Genomic DNA, 22,780 nt, shown 5'->3' on the forward strand with positions numbered 1-22,780 from the left:
GTCCTAAAAGCCCTGAGCAGGTCCTTTTCCTTGGTTGTGGGGGTGGGAGTGAGGGTCTCCTTGTGAATTTATGGAGGATGATCAGAATGGAAGTGTCTGAAATCACCTCATGGCCAAGAGTAACTGAACTGAAAACCCAGCAGCAACCGGATCCCAGTTTGGGTGTTTACCCCAGGTTTGTGTAGAAACAGTTACAAAACTACAAGTCCCAAGATGCCTTTTATTAGCACATGACACATCATGTATAGGGTTCACACGTGCTCAGTGTGATGGCTGAAGCCTGTTTTCCATAGGCTCCTGACTAAGTTAAATAAGGTGGAGCAAATGGCACCACCCCAACACCAGGCTTTAGGATTCGTGTTTGAGATAAGTCCCAGGTTGGAACCGGAATTTACCTTTGTACTTTATGTGGTCAGAGTTGGTGGCAATTAGCTGGGTGGCTTCTGGAACTGGCTGCCATCCTGACACGTCTCAGAGCTGCGAGCAGGTTTGAATCCAGGATTCTTTTGGCCCTTCTGCCCCTGAGGACCCCTGCTTTAGTCACAAGATTTTTACTACCTGGCTACAGGGTAATAGTCCACTTTTGATAATCCTTAGTCAGAGACTCGAACACCCAGCACTGTTTCCTGGCAGGAAGCAGTTCTGGAGAGGATGGACCCCAGGGCATTAGCACCTGAGGGTAGAGGTTAGGGATCAAGGCTGAAGTGGGAAGACTGTCAGTTACCAAATATGAGGCCTGACTGGCCATCCTGCTTTCTATAGGTCCTGCCCAACATCCACCATGACTTCACAGCCCCTCAGGCTGGCAGAAGAGTCTGGCCAAAGCCCTGGGGAGTCTGAACTGGCTGTAAACCCCTTTGATGGGCTCCCTTTCTCTTCCCGTTACTACGAGCTGCTTGAGCAGCGCCGAGCCTTGCCTATCTGGGCTGCTCGCTTTATCTTCTTGGAGCAGTTGGAGAGTAGCCCCAGCGGAGTGGTGCTGGTGTCTGGGGAGCCTGGCTCTGGCAAGAGCACCCAGGTGGGAGGAGATTCTGGGAGTGGACAAAGGGAGGGGCTGGGAAACTGTCCCTTCCTTGGGCTGGGGGTACTGGGCTGTGTGAGGTCATGGGGGAGATGGGCAAAGGGAGAGGGGCTGGGTTGTCACCAGTGTGGCTACTGAAAGACCAGGGGACTCCCAAATAAGAGATTAAATTGGCCGTAGCTCCCCCAGCACATCAGACTGAAGTCCTTCATCTCCCTGACTGGTTGTCCTTCCCTACCCCAGATCCCTCAGTGGTGTGCAGAGTTTGCGCTGGCCAGGGGCTTCCAGAAGGGCCAGGTAACTGTCACGCAGCCTTATCCTCTGGCAGCACTGAGCCTGGCTCTGCGGGTAGCTGACGAGATGGACCTGACACTGGGTCATGAGGTTGGATACAGCATCCCCCAGGAGGACTGCACTGGGCCCGACACCCTGCTCAGGTGGGGCCTCCTGCAGGCCTGGCCCAAATCGAATTTTCCTCACTCTGTATAAACAAACTCTTCTTATCTCACTATGCCCTCCCTCAGCCCAACTCACCCTTGAAATCAGGCACGACACAACTGCGGAATAAAGCCCTTTTAACCTCATGCCAGAACCGCAAACATTCATGAAAGTATTGTTTTCCCAGCTGGAGTATAGCCTGTAAACAAAGTGTCCTCAGTGGAGTCACAGTTATGGGTCCACAGGCTCAGGAAGTCAGTCACAGGGTCTCTTTCTGACCTTCAATATCAAAATCTAGGTCCTCTGGGGGAGAAGCTCCACTGGACTTCTGCAGCTGGCCAGTGTCCACACTGACTGCTCGCTACTACCAATATCAACAGGTTCTGCTGGGACAGGTTGCTCCTGCAGGAAGTGGCCTCAACCCGGGGCATCGGAGCCTGGGGCGTGCTGGTGTTGGATGAGGCCCAGGAACGATCAGTGGCCTCAGATTTGCTCCAGGGGCTGCTGCGAGATGCCAAGCTGGGAAACCTCCCAGGGGATCCCAGAGTGGTTGTAGTTACTGACCCAGCCCTTGAACCCAAGCTTCGTGCCTTCTGGGGCAATCCCCCTACTGTGCATGTTCCCAGAGAGCCTTGCGGGAGTCCCACCCTCGTCTACATGGACAAGGTCCCTGCTGACCGGGTGGTAGCTGCCTGCCAGGCTGTGCTTGAGCTGTGCCAAGAGGAGGCTCCAGGTGACGTGCTAGTGTACCTGCCCAGTGAGGAGGTAAAACAATGCACTGCAAAGGGGATACTCATGTAGGCCGCTTCCTGTCCTGGGGAAAGGGAGCAACAGTGGAGTTGCAGTATTTACTCTCTCGAGTCCTGAGGAAAGACTCAAGGATCTCAGGGTGAAGAGGTCCACTACCTTCATTTTGATTTCCTCTAATGAAGAGATTTGTGGTTCAGTGAACCCCTGAAATTATAACACTCTCAATTTTATGAGTGTACATTTTTCAGGGTGAAAGAAAAGATCATAACTTTCATCAGTTTTTTAAAAGGGTCTAACCCAAAAAGGTGAGAACTTCCCTAATGCCCCACCCCTCTCCTCAGGAAATTTCCCTGTGCTGTGAATCCTTGTCCAGGGAAGTGGGGTCCCTGCACCCCCAAGGGCTTCCCCCACGGTTGGTGCCCCTTCACCCAGGCTGTGGTCAAGCCGTTCAGGCTGTGTACGAGGACATAGACGCAGGTGCCCGAAAGGTTGTGGTCACTCACTGGCTGGCTGACTTCTCCTTCTCCCTCCCTTCCGTCCGACATGTCATTGACTCAGGACTGGAGCTGCGAAGTGTGAGTGAGGGAGACGTAGGGGGGGATGTGGAGGTAAGGATAAAAATGGCCCACTCTGATCTGTCTTGGCCTTGGTTGTGGGGGCGGGTGACAGGTTTACAATCCTCAGATCCGAGCAGAATCCCAAGTGTTGAGGCCCATCAGCAAGTGTCAGGCCGAGGCAAGACGGCTGCGGGCAAGAGGGTTCCCACCAGGTGAGAGCTTTACCCTCACCACGAGCAAACCTGAGAAGAGGCACCAATACACAAGCCCTGAGCAGTCTACAGCAGTGTTCTTTCCCAGGTCTTTCTCCCCTCAGGATCCTGCATCTGCCTGTATCCTGAGTCCTTCCTAGAACTAGAGGCTCCCCCAATGCCCCAACCCAGGGTGTGTGAGGAGAATCTGAGCCCCCTGGTATTACTACTAAAAAGGAGACAGATTGCAGAGACAGGAGAGTGTCACTTCCTGGACCGGCCAGGTGAGCACCCCTCCTGCCCAAGTCCGGCCATCTGAGTACCAGGCTCTGAGGCCTCAGGCCCTGTACGCTCTGTTTCCTCGCCAGCTCCTGAAGCACTAATGCAGGCACTGGAAGACTTAGACTATCTGGCTGCCCTGGATGATAATGGGGACCTGTCAGACCTGGGAGTCATCCTATCTGAGTTCGCCCTGCCCCCTGAGCTAGCCAAAGCCCTGCTGGCCTCCTGCGAGTTTGACTGTGTGGATGAGATGCTTACCCTCGCAGCCATGCTCACTGGTACAAATCCTCTCTCTGGCTCTAGGCCTTCCTCTTGTATTTTGCTGCTCCTCAGGCTAGCCCTTTCCTCTGTGCTCTAGTTCCCACGTTACAGCACCTAAAGAACCAGGTTTAATCTGTTATTCCCCTCTGCGCCTTTAGCCTTTTCTCTCTGCTGGTTCTTGCCCCTCAAGAGCTTACATCTCTCCCAGCTGTTATTATTAAAACTTACATACCCATCTTCCTCAACCCTATACTCCTCTTTAGCTCTACAGCTTAATCTCTATTCTTTTCTATCTAATGTGTTCCTCGCCCACTGCTTTCCTCCTTCAGGACCCACCACCCACTGAAACTGCTTTAAGTGCACCAGTGACCTCCCAGCAGCCTGATCCAGTGGACGTTTTGAGCCCTTATTCTTCGTAAACTACTTTTGACATTTGAGAGTGCTGACCAGTTCCCACCTTGACACTGTCCCCTTCCTGAGCCTCTGTGATACTGCTCTTTGTGGTTTTTATCCTACCTTTCTGGCCATTCCCTTAATCTCCTCCTCGGGTTGTTGGGCCTCTGCTCATCCACTGTAAATTGGTCCTCAGTGTTCTATCCTTGCCCTTTTTGTCTTCTCATTCCCTAAACTATCTGAGCATGCTCATCAACATCCACGGTTTGGACTGCCACTTTTATACTTAAAACTTCCAAACCTTGTATCTCTCTGACAATACCATTCTTCTGAACCTTTATATATCTGACTCCTCATTTCTACCAGGACAGTCCACAGTACCTCAAATGAGTATGCACTCTCTTAAATTACTCCCTCACCACCACCACCACCACCACAGAATCTTTTCCTTCCTCTGGATCTTCAAGTTTCAGATAACACCACCATCTCTGCAGCTCCACTACCACCATTCTAGATTAATCTTTCTCCAGTTTCTTTTTTAAAAAATTTAATTCATCTGCCCCTTTTCACACTCACTGCCAGTACCAGTGTTAGATCCTTATCACTGCTCAGCTGAAGTCCTTAAGTAGCTTCCTAGCTTTTTGAAACATGTGGGACTTCCTTACTGAAGAACTCTTCAACAGCTATTCTTTACCTTCAAGACAGAATGTAAACTCCTTCACACAGCACATTCAGCCTTTCATGACCTGGCCTATATCTACCTCTCCAGCTTTATCTTCTGCCACTCTGCCACATAGGCCATTCCCTCCATCCATACTAAGCAGCTTGCAGTTCCCCAAATATGCCATGATACTACTTCTGTGCCATGCTGTTCCTGCAGTCTAGAATATTAGCTCTGCCCCACCCCTTCACCACTGAGCTAATTCATACTCAAACTTCAAATATTGGCCCTAGGGTCCTTTTCTTTTCCTCCACATCACTCCCTCCCCACCCAAAGCCTGGATTAGGTACCTACCCCTCCTCTTTTCATCCAGAGTACCACAAACACACACCTATCATGCTTATCAAGTTTGCTTACTTGCTGCTCTCTTCCACCGGTCTCTAAGCTGACTCTGAGGGCAGAAATGGTCTGTTTATTTATCCTCAATGTCTTATAAAGTGCATAGCTCCTAGTAGTTATCAATGTGTTTTGAATAAAGTCCCCCAAAGAGAGAACTCCTACCTCTTCAGAGCTCCACCTTCTGCAAATACTGTACTGCTGTCCTTTCTGATTCCCCAAAATGACCTTCCTCTCTTCTGCTTCCAGCTGCCCCTGGGTTTACCCGTCCCCCGCTCTGTGCAGAAGAAGCTGCTCTGCGTCGTGCCCTGGAGCACACAGATGGTGACCACAGCTCTCTGATCCAGGTGTATGAAGCCTTTATACAGAGTGAGTGGCTCATTCTGAACCCTCTTATGGAATTCCAGATTCCCCAAAGATGGGAAGTGGTGTGCAACCTGCTGACAGATCTCTGTGCCAAGGAGGAGGAGGCCCTGTGGCCAAGGGTTGGGTTCTTTTGGGGGTCTCAGGGTCTTTAATTGCAGCTGTTCCCTTTCTTCTCCTAGGTGGGGAGGATGAGGCTTGGTGCCAGGCTCGGGGTCTAAACTGGGCAGCATTGCTCCAAGCCCGTAAAGTTCGGGGAGAACTTCTAGAACTCATGCAGCGAATTGAACTTCCCTTGTCCCAGCCAGCCTTTGGCTCCGAGCAGAACCGCAGAGACCTTCAGAAAGCACTGGTGTCAGGATACTTCCTCAAGGTTAGGGGAAAGGGTTGGGGTGAGGGTGTAAAAGGAGTAGAGACAGAGGGAGCAAAGATTGGTATGCCATCTCTGAAACTGGGGTCCAGGTAGCTATTTGAAGGATTCTTTGCAACCAGGAGAGACTTTTCCTTTGAGGCTTTCAAGTACAAAGAACTATGGAAATGCCATATGGTACGGTAGGGACTACACAAAACTTAGAGATAATACTTCACTTTGATACTTTCCCCACCCTTACTAATTCTTAGCCCCCTTTTCTTTTTTCTACTGTCTGCCTCTCCCCTCTCACTTATTCAACTTCTCTCCTTTCAATGAGGTGGCCCGAGACACAGATGGGACTGGAAATTACCTGCTCCTAACGCATAAGCATGTGGCCCAGCTCTCCCCATACTGCTGCTACAGAAGCCGCAGGGCCCCGGCCAGACCCCCATCTTGGGTGCTTTACCACAATTTCTCCATTTCCAAGGACAACTGCCTTTCCATTGTTTCTGAGATTCAACCACAGATGTGAGTTCCCTGACACCCCTCCTACACTGCCCATTCCTCTCCCTGGGACCAAATTATGGCTGGGGAGTTAAGAAGAGGAGGGAATCTGTGGTTTGTGGTAAGGTATGATTTGAGGGGAGAGGGTTTGTGGGAGAGGTGATGAGAAGTGTAAGAGCCTACATTATAAGACAAGATAGATCATCTAATTATGACTCTCTCTGTCAGGCTGGTAGAGTTGGCACCCCCATACTTCCTGAGCAACTTACCCCCCAGTGAGAGTAGAGACCTCCTCAACCAGCTGAGGGAAGAAATGACAGATTCTTCAGCAGGGAGTGAATCCTCCTCCACCCAGGAACTCGGAGATGCCTGTGTCCTGCAGTGACCTGCCTAAGGAATGAAACTGACCTCATCTCGTCACATTAGATCTTCCCTTGGGCTATCACCAAGACAGCCAGGTTTAGAAGTCCAAAGTTTAGGGTCAAGTATAAAGCCTGGAGCATGAGTCCCAAGAAATGGTGTGCTGGGAGTAGAGGGAATAGGGTAAGCTACCATCTACACAGTGTAGGACCCTTTCTTTGGCTGTCTCCTGTTCATTGGAGAGGAAGTGACATGCTCCTCCCCCAACTTAAGCCAAACCCATCCTTATGCTTCCTGTTTCTCTATAAAAGACTTTTCTATGACACCAAATTTGAGTTTGGTTCTGCATACCATATACATCCATGAGTCAGAGATGATACTATCAAAGACACAGGGCCAACTCCTCTAGCCATAGCCTCCTGCCTGGTTCCCACCCCTGGTCAAGCCTTTGCATTATGACTGATGTAGCTGTCAGTAGCACAGAACATAAATAGTTCGGCTACAATTGGGCTCTGGCCCTACCTATAGCTCAATTCGCTCTATCACACTGCTCCAGCCTCCAGGGGAGAAAGACATGAGGGTGCTATCAGAATCAGACAAAACATTCCCTTTTGTCCTCATACAACTTAAATCCTGCTTCTTTGTAAGCCTTATATCTATTGCAATCATTGCCTAACTCTCAACTTTCCAGCAACATGCTTCTTAGCAGCCCCTGGCCCACCCACAAGCTGAAGTCTTTCTAACAACTTTAGAGACATCATGCCCTCCTTTCCTTCAAGCTGGGCACTACTTCGCCTTTTCTTCCCTTGGACTATTAACTGTGGTATCCCCCAGTATGTTGCACATTGGAAATATGTTTGTAGAATCTGGTGGAAAGAAAGTCCTTGGGATTCTGCTTTCTTCCTCAGAGTTCCCTCTCAGAGTTCCCTACCTTGCAGATTCTATTTGTTCTCTTCATTCCATCTATCTCCACCCCTATGTGGATGTCAACTGATTTCCACCAAAGGCACTTTTCCAGAATTTATTCTGTCTAGGACTAGGATCTAGTTTTGCCTACAGAGTTAAACCCTTGCTCCAGTCTTCCCAATTTCCCCTTACATCATCCACAGCACCACTGCCTTCCTGATTCTCCACATTTCCAACCTTGGAATTATCTTTGACACTTCTTAGGCCTGTCCCTTCCAAATTATTCACCAAATTCTGCTCATCTTCATTCTACTGGGCCCGTTAACTTTGTCCAGCACTTCATCCTCTCCCCTCTCGGTAGATACCAGAGCCAGATTTGTGTTCCTAGATTTTCTTTCGTTCGGTGCATAAATATCGGTCTAGCCTACCTCCCAGCGCGTTGTGAGGACCAAGTGGGAGGACGTGGTCAGTGGGCCGAACACACACGACATGAGGCTCAAAGTCTTGTTGCTGGAAGGAATCCTTAGCGATTATTTTACATCTGAGGGATGAGATGCCCAGCGTGGACAACCCTCTAGTTCCTGACACAGACTCTGGCGCTCTGGTGAGGCACCTCCTTCATTACTCCGCTGTCGCTGGCGTCCTCCTTTCTTCACAGCTTACAGACCCAGCCGGCGTGCATTCGGCCGCTGCTCGCTGCCAAAACCCGAGCTCCCGACCCTCCCACCGGGCGGAATCCCGAGTCTCTCAGAAGAGCAGCTCCCATTGGCCAGCCCGCCCTCCTCCCAGCACCTCATTGGCTACCAGCGTGAAGGTCCCGCCCACTAGGTGCCTCCGGTTCCATCCCGCGTTATCAGCCGTTAAGTGAGAAATGGCGGGAAAGGCAGAGTCTGAGGGCGCGGTGAGGGTGGTGCAACGTCAGCCTGGGAGCCGGCAGATGGCCGAGGAGCCCTCGAAGATAGCCTCAAGGCCGGCTGCTCCTCACATGCTCCGCTGCCACCGGCCCAGGGGAGGGAGCAGCCGCGCCCTCCACCGACCCAGGCCCGGAGCTCCACGCGGCTCCTCGGTCTGGAAAACAGCGCTCGGGCGTCGCTCACACTACCGAGGCGAGCCCCGACACGGAGGCCACCTTGTTGTCCTCCGCCCAGGGCTGCAGGTTCTGAAGCGCGAAGAGCGAAGAGTTGTGCAGACAGAGCGGGTCCGGGGGTAGTGGCGGCCGCAGGGGCCGCGGCAGCGCGTCCTGCTGCAGGTGCAGGAGCAGGCGGCCCGCGCGGTGCCGCTCGGCCTCGCGCTCCTCTGCTGTCTGGCGCCTGGGCGGGCGGAGATGCGGGGTCGGCGAGGCCACTGGGTCCTGCCGTGAGTCCCAGCCCGCCCTTGCCCACCCGATGCCTCCCCACCACCTGGACCTGCCCCAGGCCCCAGACCGCCCGCGCCCAGCCCGCGCCTCACCGCCACTTGGTGCGCCGGTTCTGGAACCAGGTCTTGACCTGTGCGTCGGTCATGCGCAGGGCCTTGGCCAGCGCGGCCCTTTCGGCGGAGGCCAGGTACTTCTGGCGCAGGAAGCGCCGCTCCAGCTCCAGCACCTGCGAGCGTGAGAAGGACGTGCGCGGCTTCTTCCGCTTCGGAGGGGTCCGATTTTGGTAGGGGTGACCTATGCGGCGCGTCCCGGAGAAGGGCGAGAGCGCAGCTGCGGGGAGGACGAAGGACCAGGGCAGAGTTTGCGGGGGCCGCTGAGAAGAGAGCGCGGTTGCTCAGGCCGCAGAGCTCCCGGACCCCTACCCTACCCGGGCCCCAAGCTTGGCCCCGCATCAGTGGAGGTCCATAGGCCAAAAGGGCCTCGGAAGAAACGGCCCTTCCCCTAGAGTGAGGGAGAGATGGCCCCCATAACTTCACCCTGCCCTCCCCGCGGTGTGGACGGTGGGAATGCAGAGGGAGGTGTGGGCACCGACGGCAGCTCCCTCCCCATCGCCTCTCAGCGGCGGCGGGACAGAGCGATCCTACTTAGGCGAGGATCCCCTGGGATAAGCTGTGGGGTGACATATGAAAGGAGACCTTGGGTTGAGGGAAAAAGGATCAGAGATGAGGAAACCGTGTCAACCTGGGGCATGAGGCTGGAGGGGCCGGACAACCTCACCTGTAAGCCGGTCCTTGGCGAAGCGGCGACCGCTGTCCATCCAGGGGAAGGTGAGTCCGGCTAGGCCCCCGGCGCCGCCCAAACCTGAGGGCCCAGGCACCGCAGGCGCGCCTGCAGCGGGCGGTGGCACGGGCAGCGGGCGGTGCGCCGGGACGCGGATCACGCCGCCCGGGCCCACGCCGGAGCTGCCGGGCAGCGGGGCCAGCGAGCCCGCAGGGCCGTAACCTGAGGCTCCGTGGAATCCACCCGAGTACGCCGCATTCTCCCCATGACCCGGGCCCCCGCGGCCGGGGCCTAGGCTGCCCCCCGGGGGCTCGGGGCCGCTCAGGATCTGATCAATGCCGAAGCTGATTGGCTCGTGGTGCGGGAGGTTGTGTTGGGCCAGCACCGCCGGCTCCATGGGTCCGGGCCAGAGGACCTCAGGAGGTTCGGCGGTTGGGGAGGGCGCCCTGGTCAGCTCCAGGAGCCCAGCGGCAGTGCGCTCGGGACGGCAGCCTCAGGGACCCGCGGGGCTGGCCACCGCGGGTTGCCTGGGCCCCTGTGACAGCAGCATCCCTGTGCACAGGGAGCAGCCGAGCCCTTGCGCTCCGCTGTCCACCGTCAGCGCAGGGACTCTCATCCCGGGGGAGCGCGGCCTGCCGGGGCCCCAGTAGTGCCCTTGCTGGCTCTGAGCCGCCGATGGACGCCGGGGTGCCGGGCCGCTGCCGGAGTCCAGGGTGGAGAGGGTTAGCGGGCTCTGGCTGGGGCAGTGACTGACAGATCGGCCCCGGGTGGGCAGTGGGGGCTGGGGGTAGGGCAGGGGCGGGGCCGGGCCTGTTAAAGGGGAAGAGACGCCTGTTTGCGCCAAGCGTAAGGAAGACTGACCCGCGGGGATGGGGGTGGGGGAGAGGTGGCTAGGGTGTTAGGAACCATGCTCCGCGCTGAGTCAGCCGAGATGCTTACGGAGCCTCCATCCTCGCCGGCCTCCGCCTTTGGACTTCCTCGGCCTCACCGGCTTCCTCGGCAGGTGCCTCCTTCCCCAGCCCCCACTCTTCGCCGCCCGATGAGTCCTGCCTGCCGACTCCCGGATTCGTTGTGGTCCCCGCCTAAGTGCCCTCGAAGATCAAATCTCGTTGTGGCATCCCAGCTGCGATGGGAGGCGGCTGTTGAACGGCACCCGGAGAGCTGGAGGCCCGGGGAAGAGGACAGGTGTGGGAAGGGGGTGGCAGGACGCGTCCGGTGGCCTTAGGGCGGGGGACAACCACTTCGGGCCAGTGATGCTGGTGCACCTTCCAGCCTCTCCCACAGGGCCCCGCAGCCCCATCGGGGCGCGCCAGTAACTGGTGCCCTGTGTTTCTTAGAATTTCGATTTTCCGAAATCGGAGCAAAGAGGAACCGTGGCTCAACCCCGGCCAGCCCAGGCCGGTGGGAGCTTGGGGCGGGCGTTCTGCCTTGGATCGTAAATGCAGGGGGCACGCAGCGGGATTCTGACCCTCGGCGCCTAGGAAGTCTATCCTCACATGCCCCCCACCCCGCAAAGGTGAGAGGGTAAAATCGCCACAGGCGACATGTGAGACCTCACCGAGGCCTTCTGAGGATCCTGGCCGCCTTATTTCCCATAGACCCTCCACCCCACCCAAGCCCCCAAAAGTGCGCCTGGAGCGTGGCGGAGAAGGAAGGTGAAGGGAGACTGGAGCGGCTCGGTGACCTTGTGACCTCTGGCCAAGGACCGGGAGCTGGAAGTGTGTGAACTCCTAGTCTTCCCCGGAATGGGACCCCCGCCGGGCGGGCCCCTGCGCCTTAGACCCGCCCCCGCCGCCGCCCGGCCCGGTGCAGGCCGCCATAATCGGGTTAGCTGGGCCGGAATTACATTACCTTCTCCGGCCCGGCCCGGCCCCGGGGGGGCCCTGGCGCCTCAGAGCCGGTGAGACTGGGCGCGGGGAGGGGGGCGCTCCTACCATCCCGGGGCGGGTGGGCACCGGACGAGCAACTCCGCTTGCCTCAGACACACGGTGGTCTGAGGACCCCGCCCCGCTGCGCCATCCCTCGCCCCCCAGCCCACTTCGGTGCTCAGCTCCAAGCCGTGGGTTTCCACGTGAGCCAAAATGCCTTCCAAGTTTCCTAGATGGGTCTCCCTGGGAGCATGGATCTTCCCATTGATTCTCCAGGATCCCCTGGGAAAGACTGCCCCTTCTTTCTCCCCAGCAGATGGACTGGCAGCCTGACGCCTGGGGCAGAAGGAGGGAGTCTTTTCTCTCCTGGGAACCAGGAGTAATATTTGGGTATCTGGGCAGGAAGATAAAGAGGAGAAAGAAGGGGGTGGGCTCTCTTCTGACCCAAAGCCGCCAGCCTCCCAGTGCTCTCAGGGGAAGTCTTAGTCTGAAGAGGGTGGACCCTGACGGGAGGGGGGAGCATTAATAGTAGGTTACATCCTCCCCCCAACCTTGCCGGCCTCCATTTTCTGATTCCTCCAGCTCTTCCCACCCTCCTCAGAGCCGCCTTCTGCCAATTTGGCAGATGCGTTTTATTTTGCTGGGGAAGAACAACAACCTTATCACCTCACCCAGCCCTTTACAGACGTTCCAGCGCCCTTTCTCGGCAGTAAAGGTGGACGGAAGATGCTAGGGAGCATGAGACCTCTGCTGTTGAGGCAAAACTCTCAGAAATAGTATGAGTTATAGGACAGGATGAGAACAGAGAGCCTAGAGAGACAGCAAAGAGACAAAGACTCTGCAGGAAGGCTGGCCTGCAGATTCAGGGTCCTTCTCCACACTCTGAGGACTAAGCCTCTAAGCAGGGGGTGGGCACAGTGTGTCTGATTCCAGGACCTGTCTGGTACCAACCTGAATAAATCCTTCTTGAAAGAATCAATGAGTGAATCAGTGAATGAGAAAAAGGCAGCACCGTGCCGACTTGGCTCACTGTACACTCATGCCTTTGGAAGTCAGCACAGGTGGCACTGCCACCCAGAGATTTTCCAATTGATCCTTTCAGGAGAATGATCACAAATCCAGTAATACATACAAATCTTCAAGGGAGTTAAAAAAAAAAAAAAAAAAAAAGGATTCCAGCGCCCATTTCAAGAACAGAGGGCACCAGTTCTGTCAGCCACAGTCCTAGGAATTTCTCTGCTTGACTTTAAACACCCAGTTCCTGCTGGCCTTCACCTCTCTGATTCTCAGGAATGGATGTCTCCTGCTAATTCATGTTGAAGATGGAGGCACACACACACCGCCCCCCACCCCACCCCAACACACACTGCTTTGGATCTGTCTTACCATATCCTAGGAGCATGTAGTCCTCAACTCTTCTCAACTCAGAGCCTACAGCTTCACAGGAAGAGGCCGTACTCCAGGCACGGCCTCTGGCTCCTTCTTTTCCTTCCTGCCCTTGGTGGTGCAGTGTCCTTCCTTCAGTGATGGTTCCCACTCTTACATCATCATTTCTCTCCTCAAGTCAGTCCTCCCCACTCCCAACTGTCTCAGGTCTCCATCATCTGGAAAAAATCTTCGCCTGGCTCTTCTGGAGAAATTGTGTTTTTCTTCTCTTTACTGCCCACACCCACTGCCTCCATTTCCTCATCGTTTTTGTTTTAACCCACTGCAAGCTGGCTTGGCTATGCTGACCCTTTCTCAGAGAGCTCCAGGGCCCAGCGTCAATTCTCTGACATAGTTTACTTTATTGATCACCAACTATTTCTTGAAATGCCCCTTCTTTTGGCTTCCGTAATATTGTCTTATTCTGCATCTTTGGACTTTCGTAGCCACTGCTGTCTTTCCTCCACTGGCTTTCCTTCTTCCACTAAAACTGTGAATATTCTTCAGAGCTCAGAGTTCAGCCTTCTTTATCTCTGTCTACATCTGCTCAGGTTTCACCCATTCCAATGGTCTCAACTCTTACATCCACCTAGACACCTCCGAGACCTCCATCCCTGGTCCTACCACTTCTTGTGCTCCAGCCCCACTGTCCTCCTAGCCTGCTGGACAGTTCCATGTGCCTTTCTGGTTGCCACCTTAAGTCCAACAGGCTAGAGGCCATGCTCCCCTCCTAAGCACCTCATTCACCCTCTCATCCAGGCCCCAAACCAAGTGCCTGGCTATTTCCTCCTGTTATACTTTCCTCTGAAATGTTTCAGATGACAGCCCTTCCTTTCCATTTCTATTACTAATAAAATCCTAATCTAGGCCTTCATCACCACCACTAAGATTCATTCATTTGTTCATCTAGAAGACTTAGACTGAATGACTACTATGTGTCTGGCACTTGTTCTAGGCACTGGAGATACAGCAGTGAACACAACAGGGAAGAAGTCCCTGCCACTGAGGAGCTTACATAAAAAATATGTAGTATATATAATAATAAATGCAAAGGAGAAATTAAAGCAAGGAAGAGGGATAAGAAGTGAAATGGTCAAGGGTTGTGATTTAGGTAAACTGACTAGGGATGGCTTCATAGAGGTGATATTTGAGTAAAGACTTGAAGTGGTGGAAGGAGTCATTTGGATATCTGAGCAAGAAGCAACTCAGGTAGGGACACAGCAGGAGCATATCCTGGTGTGTCTGTGGAACAGTGAAGGGTCCAGTGTGGATACAGAGACTGAGTGTCTGGGAGAGGTCATGCAGGGCCTTGAAGACCATTCTAAGGACTTTGGCTTTTATTCTGATTGAAAAGGGATGCTATTGGAGACATGAAACAATCTGGTTTATTCATTTTATTTTTAACAGCTTTCTTGAGGTATATTTGACATACAAGAAACTGCACTACTATATTTAAAGTGTACAATTTTATAAGTTTTGACATGTGCGCACCCATGAAACCATCACCACAATCAAAATAATAAGCACATCCATCACCTCAAAAAATGTTCCTCGTGCCCATTTTATGTTTTAACAGAATCTCTCTGAGCTGCCATGCTGAGAATAGATTAAAGAGGTGGATGAAAGGAAGGCAGTCAAGAGGCCACTGCAATCATCCAGAGTTGACATGATGACGGCTTGGACCAGTGGGAAGTAGTCGATTAATAAATCACTAATGTCGTAACTTCTTGCCTCTTCACTCCAATTCACTCTGATGATAACTGAACCAAATATTCATTTCATAGGGTAACTCCCTCCCTTCAAAATATTGGCTAGCTCCTTATTGCCCTCAGGCTAAAAGTCTCAACTCCTTAAGTCCCTGCTTGGCCTCCTTCCTGTCTATCTCCAGTTATTCCCCTCTACTCAGCCGTTCCTCTCTATTTCCACCACACTTTTACCCCATCTCTAAACTGTATCCACACAAAGTCCCACTTCCTCGAGAAAGTCTTTCGGAGTTCTCCATTGGGATCTCTCCCTTTTCCAATTTCCACTTGCGCTTGGTATCAATACTTCACCGTAAATTTAACCTTGCTTTTAAATCTCACCGTAAGTACTCTGAGGGCAGCAACAAGCTCTCGGGTCTCCTGCGTTACCCCAGAGTGCGGGGCTGGGCCTATGCTACCGCAGGCAGGCTGCCTAAGCGTGCGGCAGTGTCCTCGTCGTTCTCCCCTCCTCCTTCAGCATCTGCTCTGCATTAGTCTGTCCCAGGCCTCCGCAGGCGCCGATGATTAAATCATCATCATTAACAAGGGCCTGCCCCCCCATCCCTGGCAGCAAGGGGAGGTGGGGGGGCTAGGATCACTACCAAGTCCCTAGGGGTCTCTCCCCACCCCACCCCTCCCAGGCACCCTCTCCGAGACTTCGCGAAGCCGGGACAAACTCCCGCCACCGAGCGGGGGGAAGGCCCGCCATCTGGGTGAAGCTCCGCAATGCGGACTCATCAGCCGACAAGGGCGGCATTACGAGGACAGGGTCCTGGAGGGGCTTCTTCAACCGGGTCCTCGTCACAGGAGACCAAGACCCTGGGTGGTGGCGGGCAGAGACAGCCGGGGCTTTTGGCGGGGGGCAGTCTCTTGCAGGCTCCAAAAGTTACTCCCGAGATCGGGTAGGGTCTATTATGAACATTCTTACCGGAGACGGAAAAGATATGACCCCTCCCTGCACCCCCCCACACTCTCTAATTACGGATTGAGGAGGGGGAGGGGCCAGTGGGGCTCAGGTGAGTACACGGGGAGAAAGGGGCATGGGCGGGGCCTTGCAGAGGTTTAGCGAATCCACAAAGACCTAGGCCCTCGTTGCTGGGAGACAAGTCCCGCCCTGCACACGGCACCGGAAGTGGCAGGCCGGGATCAGCTTTTAAGATGGCGTCTCCTCAGGGGGGCCAGATTGCGATCGCGATGAGGCTTCGGAACCAGCTCCAGTCAGTGTACAAGATGGACCCGCTACGGAACGAGGTGCAGGGGCGGCAGAGTTATTGCTGCGGTCGGTTAGCGGTGCGAACTGGGGCGGATAGAGGACGGGCGGTGGCTGGCTGGGCGCCCAGTGCGCCTGCGCAGAGACAGGGTACCGAACGCGCCTGCGCGATTTCTGTTGCGTTGCCAAACTTCAGGCTAGGACGCGTGCGCATTGTGCCGCCCACGTCATATAGTCTCCCCCGGGAAGGGAGGGTCGGGCGAGTCCACGTGAAGGCAGCCCCCACTGTGCCGGGAGCCCCCTGCTGGGCGGAGGGGGATTGTCAGTCCCGGGCTCCTAACCCCGTGTTGACGGCGCTGGGATCGGGGCTTGGTCGTGGGGTCTGATAGAAGAGGCGACCCCCACCCCACGCTGAGAAGGTGCAAGGGGAGTGGGGGCGTTGGTGATCGGTGACAGAGGGTGCGTCCGCAGGAGGAGGTCCGAGTGAAAATCAAAGACCTCAATGAGCACATCGTCTGCTGCCTGTGTGCCGGCTACTTCGTAGATGCCACCACCATCACAGAGTGTCTTCATACTTGTGAGTGCCTTGGATCCCAGCTGGCTCCTCCAGGCCCCAGTCCCCACCAAGCTGACTGCCAGCCACTGTACTGCCTACTCAGACTTTATTTTCTACTATCCCAATCATCCATGCACCCTATTCAGCCCATGAACATGACTCCCAGAGTGCCTGAGAGCCTGCCTTTCTCTTCTTGCAGTTTGCAAGAGTTGTATTGTGAAGTACCTCCAAACCAGCAAGTACTGCCCCATGTGCAACATCAAGATCCACGAGACACAGCCACTGCTTAACCTCAAACTGGACCGGGTCATGCAGGACATCGTGTACAAGCTAGTGCCTGGCTTGCAGGATAGTGAGTGACCAACCTGATTTTGAGGAGCCTCTTGGAAACTGATTGACACAGTGGCTGCAACACTGGGCTCAAACATAGCAGTGATTGGGAGGATAGCGCAGGACTAGGCAGTGTTCCATTCTGTTGTTCATGGCATCGTTATGAGTTGGAACTGACTCAATGGCACATAACAACAACAACTTGGAGACTGATGCTGTGTGGCAGTTTGAGGTGACGGGCTTTGGCGGGAATCGTGAAAGTAAAGGGACAATAGCTAGAGGGACAAAGAGCGAGAGAGGGCTAATACAGTAAAACCTCTGAAAGAGCGGACCCTGTGTGAGGCGGAAACCTGTCAGAGAAGGAAAACACACTGGGTGTTTATGAGGTAGAATTCTTAATAAAGAACAATAGAAGGTTAAGGACCCCGTCAGAGGCAGGAAACTTGTGAGACTTGGAAAAACCAAGCAGTTCCATCAAATTCCAGCACTCATAAGATTCACTGTACTGTACTTCCATATTCCACCCCCTTCTAGGCGAAGAGAAACGCATTCGAGAATTCTACCAGTCCCGAGGCTTGGACCGGGTCACACAGCCCAGCGGAGAAGGTATGTCCCTGGCAGCAGGAGGGTAAAAGAAAGCCCCCAGAGCATTCCTCCTGCCCAGTTTTACTCTCTTTAAGGAAGGAGGGGTATGGTAACCATGCCAACCTCCTCACTACCCTGTCTTTCTCAGAGCCAGCCCTAAGCAACCTTGGCCTCCCCTTCAGCAGTTTTGACCACTCTAAGGCCCACTACTATCGCTATGATGAACAGCTGAGCCTATGCCTGGAGCGGCTGAGGTGAGGGGCAGGTCCAGGGCTGTCTGCGGTGACAATGCCCATGACCCAGAGCCAAGGGGGAACTTGGGGAGAGGTCTAGCAGTGAGAGAGTATCTGTTCCCATGAAGAGAGTATATCATGGCTCTGGGTGGGGAAGAAGGGGAAAGATAGGAATCCCTAACCTGTGTCTGTTTCCCCCCAGTTCTGGCAAAGACAAGAATAAAAGTGTCCTGCAGGTGAGACGGGCTGAGGGGAGGGCCTCACTAAGGAGACTCACCTCCCCGTGGCTCTTCCCTCACACACCCTGCCTTGTCCTCTTCCCTCCCTTCCCCAACCCCAGAACAAATACGTCAGATGTTCTGTTAGAGCTGAGGTTCGCCATCTCCGGAGGGTCCTGTGTCACCGCTTGATGCTAAATCCCCAGCATGTGAGTTATCCCACAGTAGGGTTTTTTTTTAGGGGGGTGGGGGCGGGGAGCAAAGGGGCTAAGAAAGGAGACCCGGAGTCTAGAGTTCACCAGGGTAGTTCCTGACCACGCTCCATGTGCCCAAGAGGAAAGTCCCTAAAACTGTGCCCCCCACCTCCCTTCTAGGTGCAGCTTCTTTTTGACAATGAAGTTCTCCCTGACCACATGACCATGAAGCAGATATGGCTCTCCCGCTGGTTTGGCAAGGTTAGCCAGGGCCAGGGCAGAGGTGGGCTGAGGGGAGCCTGTGGCAAGCACACTTCGGCTGACGACTTCTTCCCCTTGTTCTCTCTTCAGCCATCCCCTTTGCTCTTACAATACAGTGTGAAAGAGAAGAGGAGGTAGGGGCCAAGCCCCTGCCCTGTCCCCTCCCCTCCCCAGATATTTATGTAAAATTAACTGTGGCTTTATTTTTTGCAATAAAAACTTAAAAAAAAAAAAATGTATCTTTTTTCTCAGTGTCCCACCACACGCTTATGCTTTGCCCTGCATCCTGCTTGCCTCAGATATTCTCTGAGTTTCACGGTGAAGGAGCACCTCTGCTCTATGTCCATGGTCCCTCAACTATTGCCAAAGGAGAGGTCCCTACACACGTGTAACTCAGAAGGTGAGGTCATGAAGCCGGGCTACCCACACCAGCTCTTTGGTGAGGGGAAGGCTTTCTGGAGGGGAGCTGTCACTGTCCTTGAATGCTGTACCTATGGTGTGGGGCCTGAGTGAGGCTGCTGCAGGAAAGAACCAAAAAACAAACCTGGTGCCCTCGAATCGATTCCGACTCACAGAAACCCTATAGGACGGAGTAGAGCTGCCCCATGGGTTTCCAAGGAGCTGCTGATGAATTGGAACTGCTGACCTTTTGGTTAGCAGCCATAGCTCTTAACCACTGCATCACTAGGGTTCTGCAGGAATGAAGAAGAGCGATATCTTAAATAAAAATGCAAAGAATTACGCTATGGTTCTATGACGGTGCGTTAAAAGGAGAAGGAGTCTAACAGATGAGAGTAGGAAGGCTCAGGATTGTCGATTGGAGGCCTGGCTGTTTATATTGTATGCAGCAAGTTGTCCTACAGAGGGGCTAGGTGAAGGCAGGGTGAGGAGGGTCGTTCAGAAAGAGAAGGAACTAGTGTCGAGAGGAGAGCAAAAGCAACTCCAAGAAACAGGAAAGCAGCCAGGGGCGAGTTCCATTGACTAATTCAGCAAACACTAGTCTATATGAGCCGGCCATGCGCTAGACACCAGGAATAAACCCAGCTGATGTCCTTGCTCTAAGTCCCTCTCAGACAGTGAGGTAGCCACAAACTCGCCTAACCGGGGCAGTAACAGGCCGAGGCCTAAGCAAAAAATTTCCAAAAGAAGTGAAAGGGACTGCTGCCGAATTCGGGACACGCGGGGTGGTGCTGGCAGCATAAAAGTCGCCAGAACCCAAGTTTATAGCCTAAATGTCAAGTTGATGGAAGTCGGACTCCACGACACCAAAAACTAGGGGATCATCGTGAGTAGTCACGGAGCCCGGTGGCAGAGGACTGTGCGGGGGGGGGGGGGGGGAAGAGAGCGAAGACGGCCTGAAGGAAAGAGCCCAAGTGGGGAAGATCTAAGCTCGCTCGCTCACATGCTCGCCCGCTTCTGTCGGGGCGCTATTTTCCCCTGGACTTCCGGGAAACCACAGCTTCTCTGCGCGAACCAAGCGCCGAGGCCAAGAGGAAGGCGCACGTGAAAGGCTGCAGACGCCGCCAAGGGAGAGCGCTTGGGTGCGCGGTGCAGACCGTGAAGACCAGGGCGGGGATGCTGTACCAACCTGGCATGATTACTTCTTGATACAGTCTACAAGATTCCCAACTCTTGCCTTGTTTCGAGGCCTCCTGCGCCTGGTACCCTACCCCCTTGTCCATGCTCTGCTCATCCTTTAAGACCTAAGTGTCACCTCCTCCAGGAATGTCTCCCCCAGCCAGAATCAGAGCTGCTTCCACTTCATTTGGGCCTACCTCTACACCAGTACATATCTTCGGGGTTTTAGATTAATTTATATCTTTCCCAGGGCACTCCACTCCCTTCTCCCGAATTTGAGCTCTGCTGGCTCCTCGGCCCACGCGAGCACGCGGCACCCAGGCTGTTCCAAAGGGGTCTCAGCGAAATACCGTTTTCAAGGAGTAACTCTGCGGCGGAGGTGTAGTCTGGGGTGGGGGTAGGGAGAGCAGAAACGCTCCTGGGGACCTTTTGGAGGTCAAGCAGCTGTGGAAGTTGGGAAGCACTCCGACTGGGTCTCTTTCCCAACGCCTCCCGAGCGAGGCCCTCAGGTGGGGTTTGACGGCAGCTCAGCGTCGAGAAAGCCTCATCTAAAGATTGGAGGGCCCGAGACCTGACTACCAGACCTCGGGATGGGACCTTTGATGACACACGGTTTGAGACCACGGAGCAGCGGAAGGCGCTGATGCCTGGATCCGGAGAAGGCGAGGGATCCGCGCTGCCCCGCCCCGCGCCAGCTCCGCGAAGCCTTCTTTTTGTCTGTCAGCGGCGGTGGCAGCAGCAGCTGCGGGCCCTCTGCCGAGGTGGCTGATGCAGACCAGCTGCGGGCTCCGCGCCGCTCTCCCCCGGTCTGTGGGTCTATTTCCCCCACCCAGGTCTGCCCCGCTGCGGACTCCGAAGTGACTCAGGTCTTGATACGCGCCAGGGCCGGGCGAATCGGGCCCACAGTTCTCTCGGCTTCGCAGCCCATAACGCGCGGAACGGCCTCCGCAGCTCGTCCTCCCAGGGGCGCCCTTCGCCTCGCCGCTTCCGCGAGGAGGCATCAATCTCCACCCGGCGGGCCACTCCCGCGACTTGCTCCGGTTCCCCTTTCCCACCCCTACTGTTGCCGCGGCCACACGGACCCTGGTGAGGGGGCACCGAGGTTTGCCCCAGCCTCTGACACAGGGGAAGTTGAGTCTGTCTCTCAGCTTGGCCTTCCCGGGCTTGGGGGAATGGGGAAAAGTGAATTCCCTAGAAGAATGAGTCTCAGAGTGTGGGGGGGCGGGTGGTGTCAGAGTATCCAGCCGCTCCCCCATCCCAGCCAGCACATCCCGGGGATTGGCGGCCGGCGCGCAGAGCTCTTTGCGAGCGAGCGTATGGGGCCGAAAAGCGCTCACGGACGTACCGCCGTAGAAGTAAGAAACGAAAATTTAAGCATCTGAAATCAGTTCACTCCGCAGTAACGTTTCCTGAAAGAGAAAACAAGCTCTAAAGGGTACGAGACCGATGGACGTCCCGCCCCAAGCTCCTCTGCCCGGAGTTTCCTCCCAAACCCCTCTTCCCTGTCACTTGGGTTAATGGAGTTTGCCGAAGGAAGGGGGCAAGCACGTCTCTGCGACTGTCCTAGTCCACAGTCTCTAGGAGGTTATTCTGAGGGTCCCCACTCCCGTCCACATTCACAGAATTCAGAGGAATGAGTGTGGCGAGGAATCCCGAGAGGAAGGGTCATTTATTAAGCGAGACCTCGGCCGAGGGAGTGGGGCGTCGAGCTGGGGTGGGCCTGGTGGAGGGTACCCCCCCATGGGAGTCTGGGCTGGGCACGGCGGGGTGTCCAGGAATAAAAGACAGGGTGGGGGCAGGGCTAGGGGAATGAGGAACCGGGAATCTGAGGGGAGTGATAGGCAAGGCGTAAGAAAGTATCCCTAAATGAGAATTGGGGCGCCTTCCCGCGGAAGGAAGTTCTGAATGTGAGGATCTCTAGGAGGGAAGGGGGCAGAGGACCCCGAAGTGTCTGTAGGGGAATCCAGGGAGGTAGGAGACATGAAGGACTGCCGGACTGAGCGGGGAACGCGTTGCAGGCGGGTGTCTGAGGACGCACGCAATGAGGGTAGGACCATGGGGTGGGAGCTGCGGCGGCGGAGGCGCGCACGGACTAAGCCCGCATCAGCATCCCAGCTGGCCCCAGCAGAGCGAGAGCCAGCGCTGTCAAGACGGGGTGAGGGGACGCAGAGGAGACAGCTGAGCGCCCCCCGCAGTCCAGATCCCAGGTTTAATCTCTTAATCTCCCTCATTAATCACTCACCCTCCTCCTAACCCCCTCGGCGGATCTGGTTTCTCCCCAGCTCGAGTTCCAAAGGCTGCGCTGGGGAAAACCCCCTCCAGTGGCCTCGCGATCATCTGGACTAGTTCGTGGCCGCCCGGACGACCCTGGTCTGGCCTCTGCTGTCGTTGGCCTCAGTCTCCCCTTCCCTCCCCTCACGTCTGGGGACTGCCCAACCCCGTTACCTGAGCCCTGCTACAGGGGGGAAAAGGTAGGGGCATGAGATAGAAGGGGAGGGAAGACAAAGGCTGGTTAGGAGGGCCTCACACTCCCCAAGACACACGCGAGTAATTGAGAGCAGAGGGAGAGACGGACATAAAAGCCACAGAGAAGATAGATGAGTGAAGGTCGCAGTGACTGCTTGGTGACAGGCCCAGGACGAGGCTGGGCCGTTTCAGTGGCCTCCTGGGACTCGCTTTAATTGCAGATTATGTGAAACCACTCAGATGGTTCCGACTCAGAGGGCAGATCTCTCTCGGTCCTCCTACACCCCCCTTCCCGCCATTAATAACCAATTAACAAGGTCCTGAGGCATCTCAGCTTTCCGCTGTGGCCTAGCTCTGCTCTCTGACCTAGCAGTGGCCCATCAGGCTGAAGTGTGTTGCTCAGGCCACCAGAGCTATGTGAGTGTCCTGGCATGTAGGGAGGGAGAGGGGAGGGAGAGGCAGTGTTGGAGGGAGCCCTTAACCAAGAAGACCCTGTGTTTCCGTGTATTTTGGGTTGGCTAGGTCAGTGCCTCAGGCCACTT

The 22,780-nt window shown here is 54.9% G+C and overlaps 3 protein-coding genes across 4 annotated transcripts; 2 read left to right on the forward strand and 1 right to left on the reverse strand.

Moving 5' to 3' along the window:
* Nucleotides 1-109: 109 nt before the first annotated feature.
* DQX1 (DEAQ-box RNA dependent ATPase 1) lies at nt 110-6,852 on the forward strand. 2 transcript variants are annotated; one of them, XM_012556161.2, is made up of 12 exons: nt 110-487; nt 763-1,018; nt 1,265-1,458; nt 1,840-2,224; nt 2,551-2,784; nt 2,879-2,978; nt 3,083-3,241; nt 3,326-3,517; nt 5,200-5,319; nt 5,496-5,686; nt 6,003-6,193; nt 6,398-6,852. In XM_012556161.2, exons 2-12 carry the CDS (start codon nt 782-784, stop codon nt 6,552-6,554), a joined length of 2,160 nt encoding a protein of 719 aa, XP_012411615.1. In that variant the 5' UTR covers nt 110-487; nt 763-781; the 3' UTR covers nt 6,555-6,852. The 2 variants fall into 2 exon arrangements, with proteins under 2 accessions (XP_012411615.1, XP_004369221.2); XM_004369164.2 differs by having other exon boundaries at nt 110-483.
* A 1,613-nt stretch (nt 6,853-8,465) lies between these two features.
* TLX2 (T cell leukemia homeobox 2) lies at nt 8,466-9,969 on the reverse strand. The gene is made up of 3 exons (XM_004369165.1): nt 9,570-9,969; nt 8,885-9,122; nt 8,466-8,745 (listed from the first exon to the last, which is right to left on the reverse strand). Exons 1-3 carry the CDS (start codon nt 9,967-9,969, stop codon nt 8,529-8,531), a joined length of 855 nt encoding a protein of 284 aa, XP_004369222.1. The 3' UTR covers nt 8,466-8,528.
* A 5,776-nt stretch (nt 9,970-15,745) lies between these two features.
* Nucleotides 15,746-18,416, forward strand: PCGF1 (polycomb group ring finger 1). Its single transcript, XM_004369166.2, has 9 exons — nt 15,746-15,858; nt 16,289-16,394; nt 16,573-16,725; nt 17,238-17,309; nt 17,437-17,542; nt 17,724-17,757; nt 17,862-17,948; nt 18,114-18,194; nt 18,285-18,416. Exons 1-9 carry the CDS (start codon nt 15,766-15,768, stop codon nt 18,330-18,332), a joined length of 780 nt encoding a protein of 259 aa, XP_004369223.1. The 5' UTR covers nt 15,746-15,765; the 3' UTR covers nt 18,333-18,416.
* Nucleotides 18,417-22,780: the final 4,364 nt, after the last annotated feature.

Source organism: Trichechus manatus, unplaced genomic scaffold (assembly GCF_000243295.1).
Source record: "Trichechus manatus latirostris isolate Lorelei unplaced genomic scaffold, TriManLat1.0 scaffold00004, whole genome shotgun sequence".
Taxonomy (NCBI): domain Eukaryota; kingdom Metazoa; phylum Chordata; class Mammalia; order Sirenia; family Trichechidae; genus Trichechus; species Trichechus manatus.